Genomic DNA, 20,790 nt, shown 5'->3' with positions numbered 1-20,790 from the left:
CTTACTGATTGAGGTAGAAACCTCGGGTGGATGCGGTAATGCTGACATGTCGATCTTCTACCGTGATGACATACAAGTACATGAGATCTCCGTGCATCTTGCGATTGCCAGGTGGTGGATTCCAGCCACTCATAGTTAGGACTTTTAGGCACTGCAAAGGCTTGAGGAGTTATGGGCAGAGATAAAAGAGAGAAAATGTAAAGGCGAGCAAGAGCCACAGATTTACATTCCCTTTTGGGAGTGACAAAAAAAAGAGCAAAATCACCATGTAAACAATTTAGATAATCAATCAATCAATCAATCAATCAATCAATCAATCAATGGCTTTGTGGTTTCTCTCTCCTTTTGGTATAATAATAATTTAATAACTCAAGGATCTGTATTCCAGACACATTCTTAATTAAAATGGTAAATTCCAAAGCTCTCAGTTGGTATGTTACGCCTTACATGGAGACAGCTGCAAGAATTCCTATACATTCCCAAATTATTTTTGTCTCCACTTGCCTTTCTGTCCTCAATTGTTTCCAAAGTCTCAAATTTTAGACCAGCGTTTCTCAACCTTGGCAACTTTAAGACACACAGACTCCAACTCCCAGAATTCTTCATTCATCCACATCTCTAATGTGGCCTCTGATATTATTTTGTGTTTTATCAGCGCACAATATTTTGAAATAGTGATTGGGTTGGTGTACTCATTTGCCTAAACCACGATTTAATTTGAATGAAGAGATTCAGTCACATCACATATGTTCAACCAGAGTTTACAAACTACAAATTACATGTAGTCTTTGTCTTATAACTTTATTTAGGGACTATTCCAAGTTACAATGGTACTAAAAACAGTGACTTATGACCAGTCCTCACACCTATGATTGTTGTAGCATCTTGAGTCACATGATCAAAATGTGGCTGCTTAGCAACCAGATATATTTATGATGGTTGCAGTGTCCGAGGGGTATGTGATTGCCATTTGTGACCTTCCCAGCTGGCTTCTGACAAGCATAGGCAATGAAGGAAGCCAGATTTGCTTAATGACCAAGAGATCCACTTAACAACTGCAGTGAATCGTGGGAAGAAAGATCACAGAATTGGACGTGACTCACTTAATAACTGCCTAGCAATGGAAATTCTGCTACCAATTGTAGTTATAATTCAAGGGCTATCTATTACATTTAGTGCAGTGGAATAAACCACCGTCTCTCGACTGTTGCCACTGTGTTTATGATATCCTTCATGTAGTCTTGGTGGCACCTTAGCAGAAAAGTGGTTTAAATGTAAGAGGGACCCAGCTCTGGACTTTGTTCCTTCTAGTGACCAATTGCAGAAGAATAAGTAACAGCCTCTTTTATGGGAAGGTACTTGGGATTCAGAAAATTGTTAACCCATAATATTAACATGAAACACACTTGGGATCTTTTGTCCTCCAGTAAAATCCGGATTATTCCCCCCCACCCAGGATGGGAAGTGGGCAGAATCACAGCGGCAACCAGAAAAAGATGAGGATTTGGAAGAAAGAATTTATATAGGAAATACCCACGGTGCTTGTGACCAAGCAATGCCTGCCTCTTTGTTGGCTTCCTTGGCATGGAAGACGGAAAGGTGGGCCTTATCCGGGAGGGGACAGGTGAGTGGAAGCAGGCATTCCTGAAACAAGTGCTGGAAGTGACGACCAGCTTCCCTGCTTGCAGACCCACGGATGTTACCTTCCAGTCTCGGTTCTGAGGCTGAAGAGGGCAGAGTGGCCTCTCTTTGCTCCCGGGTAAGATGTGCTCAGGAGGGGTGCAGTCAATCTGCTCCATTTCTGTACCCTTCTTCTTCCGCTTGCCGCTGTCTAGAATTAAAACATGGGGGGGGAGAGATATTTTTTTTTTAAAAAAAGAGGTATTAGCACCAGCAGGTGAACATGAGAAAAGGGGACAAATGACTTCATCCTGTCATCCGTGGTCCAATTCACACTTCCAAGAAGAGACCACGAGGACTGGAAAGTTGGCCCTTACAAAGAAAAGGCAGGAAAACTTCCATTCTCTGATACAGGTAGTCCTCAACGGATGACTTACAACTTAACAACTGTTGGCAGTTATGACAGGCCTCCCCATCCCAGTAGCTACTTAGCACCAGTTTTCAAAATTACAGCTGCTGCAGCGCCACTGCAATCGTATGAACAAAGTTGAGCTACATTTGCCCTTACGACCAACCCCAGGGACCCTGCAGCACCCCAACCTATCTCTCTCTCCTCCTCCCCCCCCCCAACCAGCTAGGTCCCTGCAAGTAGGGCAGGAAGCAGAGCACGGGATCCCTCAGTGCTTAAGATATCTCTACCAGCAGTTTTAAACATGCACTTTAATCACTTCGTAAGCAGTGCTTTGCAGTGTCTCATGCGGACTAGGTTTTTTTGTTCCCTGCATCCCAAATCTGGAAGTTGGATAGATTAAAAGGGAAAAAGAACGGGACCAAGGCTCATGTTAGGGATGACACTAGGGTGCTGAACTGTATGCAATAAGTGGTTTTTTCCCCCCAATTCATCATCATTCTGCATTCATAAAAGCCATGGTGGCGCAGTGGCTAGAATGCAGTACTGCAAGCGACTTCTGCTGACTGCCGGCTGCCAGCAGTTTGGCAGTTCAATTCTCACGGTGGACTCAGCTTTCCATCCTTCCGAGATCGGTAAACTGAGGACCCAGACTGTTGGGGGCAGTAGGCGGACTCTGTAAACCACCTACAGAGGGATGTAAAGCACTGTGAAGCGGTATATAAGTCTAAGTGCTATTCCTATTGCTATATGACAGGGGTTTTCAAACTTGGCCCTTTTATGACTTGTGGACTTCAACTCCTAGAATTCCTCAGCCAGGCACGCTGGCTGAGGAATTCTGGGAGTTGAAGTCCACAAGTCATAAAAGGGCCAAGTTTGAAGACCTCTGCTGTATAACTGAATCAGCAGTTACAGAAAAGTGTTCCTGTCCACCAAACCCCATAAGGAGCTTTCTCTGCAGTGGTTCTATTAGGACAGGATTTTAGGGAAGGGTCTGGTCAATAGGGCAAATAAAAGGTCTCTAATGCATTACCATTTCAGAAGGTTCAGGCTGGTAAGACAATTAAGTCCAAAGTCTTTTTTCTTTTTCTTTTAATGACCCTGCAATCCCTTGCATCAGGCTGGAATCACGGTGACTGAATGGAGCTGAGCATTTACTGGCCAGATACCCTTCCTGATGCCTATGTGATGTTCACAGCAGACAAATACTTATTGCGCCCAGAGAAATATCTGCCACTACCTAGGACTAAACTCACAGTCTTCTGATTGAGAGGCGAGAGCTAGACCTCTAGGCCACCATGTCACTCAGATTAAGTCCAAAGTCTACAATTATACAGTTGCCAAGCTGCTATTCTACAAAAAGGCTTCCCAAACACCTAAAAAAATATGACCAAGGCTTTTATTGAAAGGACAAATAAGTCACCTAGAAACATAGAAAACTAACAGCAGCAAAAGACCTAGTGGTCCATTGAATCTGCCCTTTGAGGTTTATTTTATTTTATTTTATTTTATTTTATTTTATTTTATTTTATTTTTTGTCGGATGACAGACAGGAATTTAAAGTCAGCCAAAATTTATAAAATTAATTTTAAACAGCTTTGGCTAATGAAGTTATAGAAAAGCTATCCTTACAAGGGTACAACGCACATATGTCGCCTGGAACGCTACTGTATGCTTCTGCCTTAGGCTCGCCTTCTCTGCGGGCCACATCAGAAGGAACTGCATTGAAACCCCAATGGCTCAGGACTAAGCAAGACAGTTCCTCTCAGTAGAGAAGCACCTATTTCTCAATACCTCCAAGGTCTCCATCGGTGAAGACGCTGAGGAATGACAGCGAGTTGCAGTCAACACCATTGAAGGCATCTGATGGATCAAGGCTCTTGAGGAGATCACGGACGTGACGGACGTGTATCCGAGCTTCTCGAACTGTATATGGCTCTGGGAATGCAGAGGAGTAGACAAAAGTTTTTTAAAAAACCAACTCACTACAGGTAGTCCTAACTTACAAAAGGTTGCTTAGCAAACATTCAAAGTTACGATAGACCTCCCCAAAAGGTACTTACGACCAAGCTCTGAAGTTCTTATGGCCAGCTCCCACCCCGATGACCATGTGACTGAATTTTGGGTGCTTGGCAACTGACCCACGTTTACAGTCATTTGCAGTGTCCCACCGTTATGTGAGCATGAATTACGATGATCTGGGGCAAAAACCTCCCATAGCGAACAATGTGTTTGCTTAACAACCCACAGCATTCATTTAATGATCACCGCAAAAAAAGTCATAAAATTGGGGCAGTTGTGTGATGACCCAATTTACAACTGTCGCGATTTACGACTGTACTTGGCAGGCTCTGTCATAGTCTTAAATCAAGGACTATCTGTATTCAGCTATCTTGTTTCTTTATTACACTAATACCCAATCTTTCTACTTACATTAAAAAAAACCATGACTTATGATACTTGAAACTGAAATGCAATATTCAAAACATTAAAATGGATAATATTAAAAATGTTGGGTGCATCAGTTTCAACTGAGTAACAACTAAAGTAACAACTTAAACATTAAGTAACAACTTAATGTTGTAAGTTACAAATACAGTTACTTTATCAAACTAATAATAATGATGATGATGATGTTGGAAGAGACCTTGGAGGTCTTCTAGTCCAACCCCCTGCTCAGGCAGGAAACCCTATACCATTTCAGACAAATGGCTGTCCAATCTCTTCTTAAAAACTTCCAGTGTTAGACCATTCACAGCTTCTGGAGGCAGGTTGTTCCACTGGCTAATTGTTCTAACTGTCAGGAAATTTCTCCTTAGTTCTAGGTTGCTTCTCTCTTTGGTGAGTTTCCATCTGTTGCTTCTTGTCCTGCCTTCAGGCGCTTTGGAGTATAACTTGACTCCCCCTTTGTGGCAACCCCTGAGATATTGGAACACTGCTAGAATAAATCCATATTTTGCATGGGTTTATCTAATACTTAAAAACTATTGCAAATGCCACTATAAGCTGCTGGACTCTAAGAAATGCAATGTTTCCTTTTGTTGTGTTATTTTCACATTTTCTTACATATCTTTAAGACTTTTCTTGACCAATTCCATCTTTTGAAAATCAAGAGAAACATCTGCATGCTGGAGCCCCCCGATACCAGATGTTAGATTAACCTTCTTTAAAATGGCCCATCCAGATACACCAGTTCCCCTAAAATTCCACGCCAACCTGCTTGGAATCAACGATATCTGGAGACACCATCTAGAGATAAATGGGTAGATGGATTCCTAGGAAGGACCTTTCCTTCCATGTACCGTGACCTAGATAGCAACTCTTGCCTTCAACTACTCCTTATATATCAGTTCTTACCTTCAACTACCTTCAATACTGAATCTTCTTGTAAGCCTTCAATGGTCTTCAATTCAGCAAAGTTATCAAGAACATTGCCATCTAACTGCAGAGAGAAACATGTTCGGTGGCAGGTATCCTCGCGATCCATCAAAACTTGGTGGATCTCCTGAACCATCTCTTGGGGGGACACCTGGCAGAGCAGGGAACAGATGAGAGAAGAGAGGATCACAACTGTCCAAGATTGTCCTCAGTTTTCCTTTAGGATTTCTGCAGGGCATATGAAAAGTGTTTTCAAAATATACAAGGCAGGCATTCAAAGCAAAACACACACTGAAATCAGATCTTCTCTACAAAAGTGAAGGATAAAAGCTTAATCCAAGCTTAAGAAAACTACAGGTAAGCAAATTACTAAACTAGTGTTTCTCAACCTTAGCAACTTTAAGATATGTGGACATCAAGCCCCAAATTCCTCAGCCACTTGCCTGAATAATAAATTTCTTGGAGAAAAGGTGGAATATTTCAATAAAATATTTTTTTAAAACAACTATCAAAAAAAAAAAAAAAGCCGAGGAATAATCATGTTAATTCAGAAACAGGAGGAAATACGGTCTTTATCTCAAATCCTACAGAAGAGGAAGAATTCTAAATGCAAATAACAAGGATACGACTCCTTCTGTAAATGATGATCCACAGCTTTTGGATCAGGAAAACGTAATGAAGAATATGTAAGATGGCTTGATTTGGCTCCTCTGGACATGCAACTCCATGTACTGGTCTGGCTTGGATCACACATTTTGCTCCATCAGGACTTGGATACCAATCAGCCACAATAGGTTTAGATATTATCCACTGGCCATAAATTAAAGTTAAAAAGTTAACTAAAATGGTGCTTATGGGAGACCTTCCAATAGTTTAGCCCCCCCCAAATACTAAACTCTGCAAAGTTACACAATGGCTTTAAAACGTGTCCGCCTCTCCTCCTAAACTGTAATAAATTTTGTTTAGTTTTGCCTATAATGTTATAGAGACTTGGCTGTTAGGGTTGATGGACCTAGTCAACTGTGGCTAGTTAAATAAACCATGGTTTAACACAATGTGTGAACAAACTCTCTGAAAGAATGGATGTTGTGTGTCTTTGTGTGTGTGTGTGTGTGTGTGCGCGCCTTTTAGACAGCGTTAACTTCTGACAACCGACTGGATTAGTCCCTGCAGGTTTCCCGGCAAAGTTTCAGAAGTGGTTTTCCATTGCTTGCTTCCTAGGACTGAGAAAGAGTGACTGGCTCAAGATTCCCCAGTTGGCTTTATGCTTAAAGCAGGACTGGAACTCACAGTCTTCTGGTTTCTGGCCTGGTGCCTTAACCACTACACCAAACTGGTTCTCTTCAGAATGGTCTATGCTAGTGTTTTTCAACTTTTAGGATGTGTGAACTTCCCCAGCCAGCATGTTTGTGTATGCCTCGATCTTTCCTCTGAAGCCTTGTTGTTGTTAGTTCCGAAGTCATGTCTGACCCATCGCGACCCCATGGACAATGTTCCTCCAGGCCTTCCTGTCCTCTACCATCTTCTGGAGTCCCTTTAAGCTCACGCCTACTGCTTCAGTGACTCCATCCAGCCACCTCATTCTCTGTCGTCCCCTTCTTCTCTTGCCCTCAACCTTTCCCAGCATTAGGCTCTTCTCCAGTGAGTCCTTCCTTCTCATTAGGTGGCCAAAGTATTTGAGTTTCAAAAAAGATACGTGTTGTTGTTGTTAGCTGCGAAGTCGTGTCCGACCCATCGCGACCCCATGGACAACGTTCCTTCAGGCCTTCCTGTCCTCTACCATCTTCTGGAGTCCATTTAGGCTCACGCCTACTGCTTCAGTGACTTCATTCAGCCACCTCATTCTCTGTCGTCCCCTTCTTCTCTTGCCCTCAACCTTTCCCAGCATTAGGTTCTTCTCCAGTAAAGCCTACTGTACAGAAAATCCTCAACATGTCATACCATGAAATGCAGCCTTTCTTGTTTTTTCTAATAAAACGCAATCAATCAGTTCCAACACCGCTCTAGAAGAATTTAACCTGGGGGAGGGGGAATTATTTACTCTCTTGCTCACTTATTTGAACTTTGGCCAAACTGCAGAAGATTGTGTAAACAGAACTGTCAAAGAAGCCAACATCTGCAGAAGCCCAAACTTTTCAGTTTGTTTCTAGTCCTTAAAAGAGGAAAAAGATGAAAGCGAACTGAGGATTTGGCAGGATTACTGAGTGGTCCAGAGGGGGGTTGTGTATTTAATGGTCCACCATACCATGGGTGGAATATGTTTTCATACATTTTCTTTGAAGAATACCTGAAAAAAATTAAATAGAAGCCTACTTTAGGAGAAAGCTAAATAGAACTGAAGAAGCTTCTTGAAGGAGAAGCGAAAGGTTTTCAAAAGAAAAAAAACACACCAAGAAAACCCAGCTGCCTTTTAGAAAAAGCACCTTTGGGACAACCGGAACCTGGATGATTTGAGAATCTCCATAGACAAACAGAGCTTCATTTATTCTGCAATTACTCCATCTGGAACCGCAAGTAGCCATGCAGCAAATTTAAAGGCTAGTTCTGGATCAATTCAGAATCCCATCTCAAAAGAGATTTCAGGCTAGGAAATGCCAATGTATCTGGCTAGGAAATTTAGCGTCTGCATTTCCTACACCTCTGGAGGGCACTAGGATGGGGGAAGACGAATCTGAGGCAATAACTGCTAAGTCAACTGGCAGACCGACAGATGATTCATCAGGATTTGGGGCTTGCCGAGAAAGTCGGACCAAACAGCTTTGCAGAAATACTCACTTGTAGGGGAAAGGGTTCTACTGCTGGGGCGTGGATTTTGACCGTGAAACCAGTATCCTGGATGACGATGACCTCTTGGTCGTCCGTATGGTTTGGATCTTCGTGGTCATTTTGCCTGGTCTCCTCCTTGCCGTTCTCGTGCAAACTGTCCCCGTTCATCAGAGCGGTGGTGGAAGGCTGCACTTCTGGTCATGGGAAAGGAGGAGAAGATGGTTTATAGCTATCTGGAGGCTCGAACAGCACTAGTGCAAATTGCCCATAGCAATGAACTATGTCAATTTTACAACCTGTGGACTTCAACTCCCAGAATTCCTGGGAATTGAAGTCCACAGGCCATAAAAGTGACATAGTTGCCCATCCTTGCTTTAGACCAGGGGTCCCCAACCCCCGGTCCGTGGACTGGCACTAGGCCACGGTATGCCAGCAACTAGGCAGCGCAAACAAGTGAAGCCCCATCTGCAGGATGCAGGCAGCACACAAAACCACGCTCCCACTGGTCCACGGGAAAACCTCTGTCCACGGAACCGGTCCCCGCTGCCCAAAAGGTTGGGGGCCACTGCTTTAGACCATGCCCTCATGACTACCACGTGGAAAAGATGCCCTAAAGCAGTGGTTCTCAAACATTTTGATCTCAGGACCCCTTTGTCAAGTGTGAAAGATCAGGTCCACAAGTGATGGTCCAATTAAACCGATTTATTGCTAAATAGCCTATACATAGGAATCTTCTCAATTAATAATTAGCATCTGCTTGGAGTTAGCTAATGGTCCATGGGATTCACAAGAGCTTCGATTTAGTCTGCTTGTGGCTATGTAGGGATTCTAGGTTGATTTCTCTTTTGACTCCACCCCTCTACCACTCCTTCTCCTAGCACCCTTCATGTTCTTGAGCACCCCACAGAACTCTGGTTTATGCGGATTACATCTATCAATATTTACGGTATTAGAAACTAACACTTGGGATATTTTAAAATATTTGACCATGGACCCCATGAAAAGTTATGGGGACCTCTGAGACCACACTCTCAGAATGGCTGCCCCAAAACATTTGAGGAAAAAAACCCTTTATTGTATATGTTACATTAACATATTCAATTTCAGAGAACATTTTCTTTGTTCTGCTAGCCTAATAATAAAAACAGGTTATTTGAAATTGTTCTAGTCATGAGAATGATTACAATAATTTGTTGTCTAAGTTATCTGCCCTCTTCAGGCAAAGCCTTCGGAGTGTATGGGAAACACATTTAAATCTATCTAATAAATTGATAATATACAATGAACGATCACCACCAAATTTCTTACACAGGTGCAAATAACTGCAAACATTTATAGGATTTAACTGACCTGACCCAACTTGAATAATACCCACTATACTACGCTACCTCTCAGTTCAGCATGTAGTGCTCAGAAATTACGTGGGAACGCAAAATGACTAATTGTGCCCTTTCCTAAAGAAAGCTCTGGATTTGAGATTCTTGCCTCTAGGTCAAAATGAGGTCATACTGGGGTGAAATCTGAGTGGGAGGGAGGAAGGGAGAAAGGAAGGGGAGGAAGAGGAGGAGGAGGAAGAGGAGAAAAAGAAGAAGGGAGATGGGAGGAGGAAGAGGAGGCAAATCTTTCTGCTACTCAAATTACTACTTAGAAGGCACTCAAAAACAATACAGATAGTCCTTGTCTCACAATAATTCATTTAGTGACTGTTCAAAATTACGACACTGAAAAAGTGACTTATGACCATTTTTCACACTTACGACCATTGCAGCATTCCCATGGTCCCATGATCAAAATTCAGAGGCTTGGCAACTGGTTCATATTTATGGTGGTTGCAGTGTCTCAGGATCATGTGATCACCTTTTACAACTTTCTGAGAAGCAAAATCCATGGGGAAGCCCCTACCTGTACTCTTTGTACACATATGACTGTGTATCATCCGACCCATCTACTGCGATAATTAAGTTCGCAGATGATACGACCGTGGTGGGTCTTATTACAAGGTGGGGATGAGACAGCATACAGGGCGGAGGTACAAAAACTATCCATATAGTGTTGTAACAACAACTTGCACCTGAACATCGGCAAGACGAAAGAGATGGTGCTAGACTTCCGGAGGAAAAAGGAGGAACCTGCCCCACTTTAAATGGGGGAGGACTGTGTGGAGAGAATTTCCTCCTTTAAATTTCTGGGAGTCTACCTCTGCGAAGATCTGACCTGGAAAGTTAATACAACCCAGGTGGCCAGAAAGGCCCAACAGAGGCTTCGCTTTCTCAGGGTCTTGCGGAAGAACAGGGTAGAACAACGGCTAATGACCCTCTTTTGCCAGTCTACTATAGAAAGCGTCCTCTCGTATGGTATTGTGGTTTGGTATGCTGGTCTGACAGCCGCGGATAGGAAGGCATTACAGAGGGTGGTGAGCACAGCACAAGACGTTGTGGGCTGTCCCCTGACACCACTGGATGACATCACCAGGGCCCGCTGCCTTGGAAGAGTGAGGAAAATTCTTAGGGATGACTCACACCCTGGAAGGTATCTCTTTACTCTCCTACCATCGGGTAGGAGATAAAGGAGTATAGCCAGCCGCACCAACAGGCTGAAAAACAGCTTTTATCCATGGGCTGTTAGGCTTTTGAACGGGAAATAATTTTTATAAACTTTATGCATAATTGACTTGCGAGGCCGGTGTGTTGTGCAATTAGTTCACATGGTGTAATAAGATGGAGGGTTTGTGTCACTGTAAGCTGGGGGGTGGGGGCACGAAGGGAGGCTCAGCCAATCTCTATGTATACATGGTTGTACTTTGACAATAAAGGTTCATTCATTCACTTAACAGCCTTGTTACTAGCTTAACTGCAGCGATTCACTTAACAACTGTGGCAAGAAAGATTGTGAAAGGGGGCAAAACTCAGTTAATAAATGTCTCGCTTAACAACAGAAATTTTGGGCTCAATGGTCGTCATAAGTTGAGGATTACCTTTAATAGGCCAAAAGTTAAAATCCTTTGCTTCTTTTCTCTCTTGCTCTGCTGACAAATGCTTTAGGAGAAATCAGTTTTTTAAAGTGATCTTTCTTTTTTCTTCTTCTTAGCCTTTTTCCTGGCCTAAATGACTAATGCTCTTTTTTTATTATTATTATTTTTTGGCCTGGGGAGACATATTTCAGAGAGAGGAGGCAACATGGCAGTTAATGGAAGAAGAGGCTGAGCAAAGAAGGCAGAGGAGAAAATAAATCACCTAATTCGGGTCAGCTTGAAGCACCCCCTTTAATTAAAGCTGAAACAAACCTCTGGTGTAGCTTTAGCCTCTTTCATGCCAAGACGTACGAATAAGCGCACAACCAGAACCCCCAACCCTGTCTGCCTCAAAGCAACTTCTGGGTGTATGCGCATGTAGCAGACCTCCTTGCTTATTTTATTCTTTCAGTTGTGAAGAATCAAAAATGTTTCAACCTCAATCCATCGCAGGTCGTCTTTCAACAGAGACCAGGTGGCCATCCGTCAAGAGTGCAGCAGTAGCGGATTCTTGCCCCAGATGGAGGGCTGGTCTAGATTAGAGGTGAGAAACCATGGCCCCTTTATAACTTGTGGACTTCAACTCCCAGAATTCCTGAGCTAGCATGGAAGCACTGAAGCCAGCACTGAAGTCCACAAGTCATAAAAAGGAGACAAATCATCGTCCTCTACCCCTGCTTTAGATTATTTCTATTTCTATTTATTTCTATTTATTCAATTTGTATACCGCCCTCCTCCCTGGTGTTGGAAGCTGGCTGGGAAGGTCACATGACCCTGGGATACTGTATCATCATCATCATCATCATCATCATCATCATCATCATCATCATGATAAAAGTTGGAAGGGATCTTGGAGGTCTTCTAGTCCAACCCCCTGCTCAGGCAGGAAACCCTATATCATTTCAGACAAATGGCTGTCCAGTCTCTTCTTAAAAACTTCCAGTGTTGGAGCATTCACAACTTCTGGAGGCAGGTTGTTCCACGGATCAATTGTTCTGTCTGGAAATTTCTCCTTAGTTCTAGGTTGCTTCTCTCTTTGGTTAGTTTCCATCCATTGCATCTTGTCCTCCCTTCAGGTGCTCTGGAGAATAGCTTATTAAATACATGCCATACAAGTGCCAGAATTTTGATCACATGACCGTGGGGATGCTGTATCTATAAGTGCAAGGACCTTCTTTTCAGCGCTACTATAAATGCTAAATGGATGGTTGTAAGTTTGGGACTAGCTGCAATGCCTTTTCTGTTCCTCCATTTAGAACAGATAAACACTGGGAAATGTTAACATGACATCCTAATTGACTGTGGCTTTCCTCATTCTTCCCATTTCCTTGTTTAAAATCTTAGCAAAGTTGGTGCCCTCCAGTCTGTAAGCTTCATTCTGTTAGGTCTCAGCCTGTTTCTTGGGTTTTATTTGCAGCTGGCTTGGAAGCTGCCACAACAGCTCCTCTTGCAAATATTTAGGTCGAATTGAAATAGAGGGTTTTTTTTGTTTCTTTGCTATCCAGAAGAATGGGAAAACGAGTCAATGTCTGCACGCGTGAGCTCCTAAATTGGCCCTAGCCAAAATACTTTGCAGGTACCTGTTTTGGTGCAAAGCAAAGAATGGAAATCTAGCCAAAGGTTTCCAGTTTTGTTGTTTGCAAAAAAGAAGCATCAGTCCAGCAGTTGCTGAACAGAGCAATGTGTGCTTTGTTTGCTAAGTAGTCTAGTTCCTCTATCATTGTTTCCTTTAAGATTGGAGAATTAAGGTGCCTCCAGCTGAGAAATATTTAAGAAATCTGTGGACTAATAAGTTTTTGGAAAGTACTGTTTGACAAGTGGATTAAGCCACTAATACAGGGAGCTTCTCTCATGGTTTACTGTACAGGTAGTCCTTGATTTACAACTGTAATGGAGCCTGCCCACTATGCTCCTAAGTTATGACATCTGTAAAGCAGGTAAACCACATGTCTGATCTGATTTTACGACTTTTTTTTGCAATGGTCATTACGCAAATGCTGCAGTTGTTAAATGAACACTGTGGTTGTTAGGTGAACCCACTGTTTGCCATGGGGTATTTTTGCCAAAATCCGGAAGTAAACTTGGTTTGGGGCAAAAACATCATGAGTTGCAGTCTTGTGACCGTGGGAAACAGCTGTAAATGCAGGCTGGTGGCTGAGCACACCTGAAATACAGCCATGTGACCCCAGTGGGGGTGGCCCAGCCACCAGAACTTCAGAAACAGGCTGCAAGTCTTTTTTTTCAGGGTCTGTTGTCACTTCAAACAACCAGTCACAAAAGCAACCAGTCATAAGTTGAGGATTTCCTGTAGTTTCTCTTTTGTATATGGAGATTCTCAGTCATCTGGGCCATGGTTGTCCCAAAGGTGCTTTTTCAGGAGGCAACTGGACTTCCTTGTTTTTCTTTGAAGACGTTTCACTTCTCATCCAAGAAGCTTCTTCAGCTCTGGCTGGATGGTGGGGAAATGGAAAGATTTATACCCCTTGCAGACAGCTGGCCATTTGCATTCTTTTGGAGAGTCACTAAAGCTACCTGGAGCCTTATCTGTGTGTTCAGGGTCACCTGAGTAGTGCAAATGTGTGTGGAGTCTTCTTGGAACGGTTGAAACTAACCGTTCGCTAAAAGAATGGAAATGAGATGAGCCACTGCCCACTCTGTGGGAAGGCAAAATTAGTTTCGTTCATTTTCCTCTCATTCCTTCCAGCCTTCTGTTTTTCGGGGGTGAAAACCTTGGAAGCCAGGCAAAAATGTAAGATGGATCAGACTAAGAAGGAATACCATACAGGTAGTCCTCGACTTACAACTGTTTTTTTAGTGACTGTTCAAAGTTACAACGGCACTGAAAAAAAGTGAGTTATTGTTCTGTACCAGTCTGCTACCGGCCCTGCAGAAAAGGCAGGGACAACCCCTTTTACAAGAAGGTAAGAGCCTGGAATTAAGCCTGCCAAATTTATTAACATAAAAACACAGAGCAAAGAGAGCAAACACGAACCATGAAACAGGAGCTTTTCAAGCGGTTGCCTTCAGCAAACCAGCCCTCCCACGCATTCCCCTTTTATACAGTTCAGGGCGTGGCTTCTCTCTGCCTCCTTCCGAGGTGCCCCATTGCCTTCCTCTGTTTACTCCTGATTGACTGCCTCCTGCATCGGGCGTCCTTGAACAGGGCCAGCTGTGGGTCATCTTCATCCACGCTGTCAGGCTCACACAGCTGGGTCTCCGTCGTGACCAGGTGGGAGGGGCCTGGCTGAGGGCTCTGCGGAGCCTCAAGGCCATCATCAGCAAGCTCTTCAACACCCCCCTCCTCCTCCTCTGAGTCGTCCGACCCAACTGCCGAACCCACAGGCTGACCCTGAATCACAACAGTTATGACCATATTTCACACTTAACGACTGTTGCAGCATCCCCATGGCCATGTGATCAAAATGCAGATGCTTGGCAATTGACTCATATTTATGATGGTTGCAGTGTCTCGGGGATCATGTGGTCAAGCATAGTCAATGGGGAAGCCGGATTCACTTAACAACTGTGTTATTAACAATCACTTTTAACAACTGTGGCAAGAAAGGTCGTAAAGTGGGGCAAAACTCACTTAACAACTGTCTTGCTTAGCCACAGAAATTTTGGGCTTAGTTGCGGTTGTAAGTGGAGGACTCACTGTATAGGCCATGGATGAGAACAAATATAGTCAGTGTCTCTCCTTTTTATCTTTAATGGTTGCAGGGGAAAATGTGCAAGGGCTATATATCCAGGTGGCAAGACAAGGTACTGTATTTTGGATTTGAAGACTCAGGTCAAGAAATGGTTCGCCCATCTCCTCTGTAACCAAGTCCATCCAGCTTATTGTTGGTCACCTCTTCTCTTTGCTTCTACCTTTCCCAACGTTAGACCTTTCTCTAAGATTTCCTGTGGGTTTTGAAGATGAACAATGGAGAGCTTTGTAAAGAAGTCCAGTGATCACATAAGTAAGTTGGATTCACGTCAAAATTGAGTTTTTTGGAATCTTCCTGTTCTTTCCCCCCCCCCCTTTTAAAATCCATATGACATAACAATCTTCTGCTAATATTTGGAGAGCCAGTTTGGTGAAGCAGGGAAGATCTGGACTAGAAAGTAAGAGACCATGAATTTTAGTCTTCCTTTACAGCTTCACGTTGGCTGAGAAATTCTGGCACTTGAAGTCCACAAGCCTTAAAAAAGTTGCCAAGATTTGGTCTAGCTTTAAGCATAGAGGTTTCCAACTTTTAAGAGGCACTGAAAGTAGCAGATAGAAATTAATATTATTATTTTTTTTGGAATAAAAATTTAAATGCCCTCTTTTTCCAAGGGAGTGGCAAGATGTAAAAACAGCAAAACTTGGTTCTTGGGCTCTTAAAATATAATTACTATAACTGAAAATGTTGTTCCATGTTTATTGAGCACTGACTAAATACAATCATGGATCTGATCACATGCTAAGAAAGATGCTTCATTTGAAGGGGAGGGGGGAAAGAATCCACTGCTCTATTTATGTGAAGATTCCCGCTTTCTAAAATACACTTATTACTTATTAAAATATGTGAACATTAATCAAACCAGACAGATTCCAGACTGTCATTTGTGTTCAGTAATACTTCCCTTGAAAGATGCATGCATCTATTATACAGAAAGATTTGGGGTGTGGTACAATTACTATTTTAACAGCTTATACTCTTAATTGTCTTTGAGCAAAGCTTTGCTTTAATTGGACATTTTACTGAACATGAAACATTTCTTCTTAACTATTAATTTTACTGGGGACAAATGCTCCTGCCATCAATCTCTGCTGAAAGGGTTAATCAAGGGAATTTTAGAATTGGGGTTTGCTAGTCAGTTCCCACCCCACCCTAAGCATTTAACCTAAATAGTTTCACCAGCAGAGTTTGGCACCCTGCCTTAGCCAACAAACCCAAGGAAGGAGGAAAAATGGATTGGAATATTTTAAGTGTCAATCGCTGAAGATATTTTGCCAGAGAATCTACCAATGCGACTTAATCAGCATCCTGAGGCTGTTTAAATAATTAATGGGTATATTCCCTGTATTTTAATAGAAGCTGTGCATTTAACATTTCCTGTCTTCTCAGCTCAGCTCAATCCTCAGTCATTCAAAGCAGAAAAACCAGTATCACTGGTTACCCCAGTTGATTGACAGCCACAACGTGGGGAGACGTGGGGTGGGTTGAAGGAAAAAAGCCATCCAGGCATGGATCTCTCTTCTTGGCTGTTTTCCAGAACTGCCATCCTACGTGCAGCACGGTAAATTAATTTTGCCTTGGGGGGGGGGGGGGGGAGAAAGCATGTTACACAGTTAATATTAAATCATTCAAACATATGTGTGTGGGGGGGGGAGGGGGAGGTCGTACTTATATCAAAAGGTGTTTTCCCTGTGTGCTCTGTCTCCAGAAAGCCATCTAACGGGTAATCCTCGATTTATGACCGCAACTGGGAGCAGAATTTCCGTTGCTAAGTGAGGCAGTTGTTGAGTGAATTGCGTCTGATTTTACATGAGCCAGGGATGCTGCAACTGTCGTAAACCCACGACAGTTGCCAAGCACCTGAGTTTTGATCACGTGACCATGGGGATGCTGTAATGGTAATAAGACTGAGGACTTGTTACTTATAAGTCACTGTTTTGGGTTACTGTTTGGTTACTACTGGAGCAGTTGCTAAACAAATGGTTGCAAGTTGAGGACTACCTGTGCTACTAATAGCTTTTCAGAAGACTTCAGATAACTATTATGAATTCTGATATTATGTATTGAGGGTTTAAGATTGTGAGGTAATTATGAGCCACGTTAGGAGGATTAACACCCTGAACAATTGCAGTTAAATGTTGCTTCATAGCCCTGCTTGCAAGTCAGGATAATTTAAATATGCTATGCTCTGAATATCAACAGAGTGGAAAATATGACTAGTGAAAATCCCAAGTCTGGCCTTTTCAGGCAGCAGCTGAAGTGCGCAATTTTTTCGCAAGAAGATTCAGACCTTTTTGTGTTCAGTTTCTACAAATACTTAAAAGCTCCGGGCCAAATCCAGATCGCCGTTAAGTCAGTATTCCTCAAACTTGGCAACTTTACCACGTATAGAACTGAATTCCCAGTATGGAATTAAAACCATGCTAAAAGGCAAATGGCATGGCAACCAGAATTTCTAAGAGGTTGCAGTCTTGCAAGACGTATGTCAGGCTTGGCTGGTCTGAGCTGCAAATAAAACTTTTGTTAAATTTTCCAGCTTTTTTTCCAATGAGCTGCCTGTTTTCAGTTGATACTGGCTGGGGAATTCTGGAAGTTGAAGTCCGCACATCTTAAAATGGCTAAGGTTGAGAAACACTAATGTATTATAACCAGGAAACTCAAAGACTTTGGCCACCTAATGAGAAGGAAGGACTCACTGGAGAAGAGCCTAATGCTGGGAAAGGTTGAGGGCAAGAGAAGAAGGGGACAACAGAGAATGAGGTGGCTGGGTGGAGTCACTGAAGCAGCAGGCGTGAGCCAAAATGGACTCCAGAAGATGGTAGAGGACAGGAAGGCCTAGAGCAGGGGTAGGCAACCTCGGCTCTTTTATGACTCATGGACCAACTCCCAGAATTCCTGAGTCATCTATGCTATGCTGACTCAGGAATTCTGGGAGTTGAAGTCCATGAGTCATAAAAGAGCTGAGGTTGCCTACCCCTGGCCTAGAGGAATATTGTACATGGGGTCGCGATGGGTCAGACACGACTTCGCAGCTAACAACAACTATAGATTTTGTCTAACATCTTGTATAGGATTTGTATTGAAGCTTTACAAAAAGAAGAGAGCAACTAATACTACTATTAAACTATTTTTTTTATTAAACTTATAAGCTGTCCACCTTACCTAGAGACGACAGCTTACACTCAATAAAAATCAATATGAGACATTAAAACAATAGTAACACTAGAACCGATTTAAAACTGACAGAGATAGTGAAGAAGGGAGCAAGATGCACATTAATATAAAGTAATGGAGGAAAAAAGAGAAAGCAAGCAAAGACAAAGCAGAAAGTGCAAGAAAAAAGGAAAAAAGTTGTGGAAAAATAGAAAAGAAAGAAAAATTCTTCCAAAATTCTTCACAGTAGTTATAAGTTCATTCTGTTTACTATCGTGAACTATTTGGGATCAAGGGAGGTTGAAAGCCAGTATAGAAACATTAAAAATAGTCATTCCTCATCTAACCCCATGCAGCTATTACCAACCTCAGGCTTTAATATGAGGAACCTCAAATGACAGGTAGTTCTCAACTTACAACAGTTTGTTTAATGACTGTTCAAAGTTACAACGGCACTGAAAAAAAGTGACTTATGACCATTTTTCATATTTACGATGGTTATAGCATCCGTATGATCACGTAATCAAAATTCAGACACTTGGCAAGTGACTCATATTTATGATGGCTGCAGTGTTCCGGAGTCGTGTGTGATCACTTTTTGCAACCTTCTGACAAGCAACATCAATGGGTAAACCACATTCACTTAACAACCATGCTACAAACCTAACAACTACAGTGATTCACTTAACAACGATGAGAAGAAAGGTTGCAAAATGGGACAAAATTCACTTAACAAATGTCTTGCTTAGCAATATACATTTTGGGATTGATTATGGTCGTACGTCGAGGACTGCCTGCCTTTTAGGGGCACCTAAGTGGAATCACCAACCACATAGCTTTTGATTGAATGTGAAGGTCCAGAGTGCTAAATTTTAGAATATTCAAGCTTTCCTCTCTCTCTTAGCCATCCAGTTGTGGAGGTGATCTAGAGCACAAATTTCCTGACAGTGAGAACAATTAGTCAATCGGACAGCTTGCCTCCTGGAGTTGCGGGTGCACCATCACTGGAGGTTTTCAATAAAAAAGACTGGACAACCATTTGACCAAGATAGTATAAGGATTCCTGCCTTGGGCAGGTGGTTGGACTAGAAGATCTCCAAGGTCCCTTCCAGCCCTGTGATTCTCTGATTCTCTATACAATCCTACAATTTGTGGCTCTTTCTCTTTGAATACACAGCAAAAACTACCAACTGCTGGATATCCGACGACCCATATATCCTCAAAAAACAACCCGCATCCTCCCCTGATCCCACTTTTCCACCCCCTACCTTTTTGCAGATGGGCCAAAGACCTTCCTTTTTATTCATTTGCAAGGGTTCAAATCCTGCAAGGATTGGGAGAGGCGATCCGAGACATCTCCTTGGATGGTGCTCCACTTTGGAAACACCAGGAAAGGTTTCCATACGCAGGTTGCCACATACCGCAAACTACATTGCGTTCGTATGGGCTGCTGTAAACAAGTGTGCACTTTTACCCCACCAAACTGAATCCTTAATATGAAGGAGGCATCTGCTCATCTGTGATGCAAGGGCAAAGGAAACACCCCAGAGATGTAGTTCACCAGGATCCTATTATGCTGACATCAGCTTGTTAGCGCCTTGTAATATATTCTGTGCAGACTTCAAGAGATGATGGAGTGATTGGTTGGTTTTTTTCCCATTTCCAAACAGGGTTCGACAACTCACAGTTTTGCGTCTCCTTCCGGCACACTTCAAAATCCCTTCTAATCCTAACCGCTGAAAACCAACGAGGCTTCCTGCCACTCTAAAATAAGAAGCTGAACATCCCCAACATGTCTCAACAGTCTCCATTACCGTAGCCAAAAACTCCTGGCAAAGGTTATTTTTTTGGCTATTTCCCTTCGAGGCCAATCTTGTTCCGAACAAGTTAAGACACAAACAAATGCTCAGAGCTCCTTCTGCATCTCGCAGATGTTTTTTGCCACCCCCCAAATAACACAAATGGCGGAGAGCTGGAAGAATAACAGCAGTTGCCTACAAGGAATTATTATTTTAAAAAATCTGCAAGGAAGGATACCTCTTTCTTCTTTTTTTTTCTCCAGGCCTGTTCTATGAGAATAAAATGGGAAAACCGAGCGACTGGGAAGTTCATTTTAAATTGGATTACTGTGTGCAATGATGAAGCATGAGTCACATTTCGGCTTTCATTATGTTACTTTCCAAGGGTTTATCTAGGGAAGTGAAGATTGCTGCTGCTGCTGAGTGGGTGGGTGCAATTTTTAAGCCTTCTAAGGTGATATAAAGAATCAGAACGAATGCAATGTGCAGAATTAATGCTTAGCTCATGACTGCTACTGATTATGTGCCATCAAGTTGACTCTGACTGACTTCCCTAGACCTTCCTCAGAACCTGGTCCTTTCAGGCCTTCTAATGAAGCACCCATCACTTCTATAATTGAATCCATCCACTTTGCTGTTGGTTGTCCTTTTATTCTTTTTCCTTCCACCTTTTCCAGCATCAGAGTTGCTGTCTCTTGGCATAAGGCAGTGTTTCTCAACCTTGACAACTTTTAAGATAGAATAACAGAATAACAGAGTTGGAAGGTACCTTGGAGGTCTTCTAGTCCAACCCGCTGCTCTAGGAGAAGATCCTATACCATTCCAGACAAATAGCTGTCCAAGCTCTTCTTACAAACCTCCAGTGATGGTACATCCACCTCTTCTGAAGGCAAGCTGTTCCACTGATTGTTCTAGCTGTTAAGGACCTTTCTCTTTATTTCTAGAAGT

General features: G+C 42.7%; 1 protein-coding gene and 1 long non-coding RNA gene across 2 annotated transcripts in view; one reads left to right on the top strand and one right to left on the bottom strand.

The window, feature by feature from the left end:
• CLUH (clustered mitochondria homolog) overlaps positions 1–20,790 on the bottom strand; it is an 88,468-nt gene that overhangs the window by 45,970 nt on the left and 21,708 nt on the right. The window contains exons 2-6 of the mRNA XM_081346568.1: positions 8,183–8,367; positions 5,387–5,558; positions 3,824–3,967; positions 1,704–1,831; positions 6–160 (exon numbers count right to left, since the gene is read on the bottom strand). Of these exons, the coding sequence (XP_081202694.1) occupies positions 6–160; positions 1,704–1,831; positions 3,824–3,967; positions 5,387–5,558; positions 8,183–8,367 (784 nt within the window). The remainder of the gene's footprint in view (positions 1–5; positions 161–1,703; positions 1,832–3,823; positions 3,968–5,386; positions 5,559–8,182; positions 8,368–20,790) is intronic.
• Positions 11,684–20,138, top strand: LOC308679468. The gene is made up of 4 exons (XR_014028782.1): positions 11,684–11,727; positions 15,069–15,145; positions 16,280–16,451; positions 19,714–20,138. It is a non-coding gene; the product is annotated as an uncharacterized lncRNA (long non-coding RNA).

Source organism: Vipera berus (genome assembly GCF_964194415.1).
Source record: "Vipera berus genome assembly, chromosome: 1".
Taxonomy (NCBI): domain Eukaryota; kingdom Metazoa; phylum Chordata; class Lepidosauria; order Squamata; family Viperidae; genus Vipera; species Vipera berus.
This window is presented reverse-complemented; position numbering and strand designations above follow the sequence as displayed.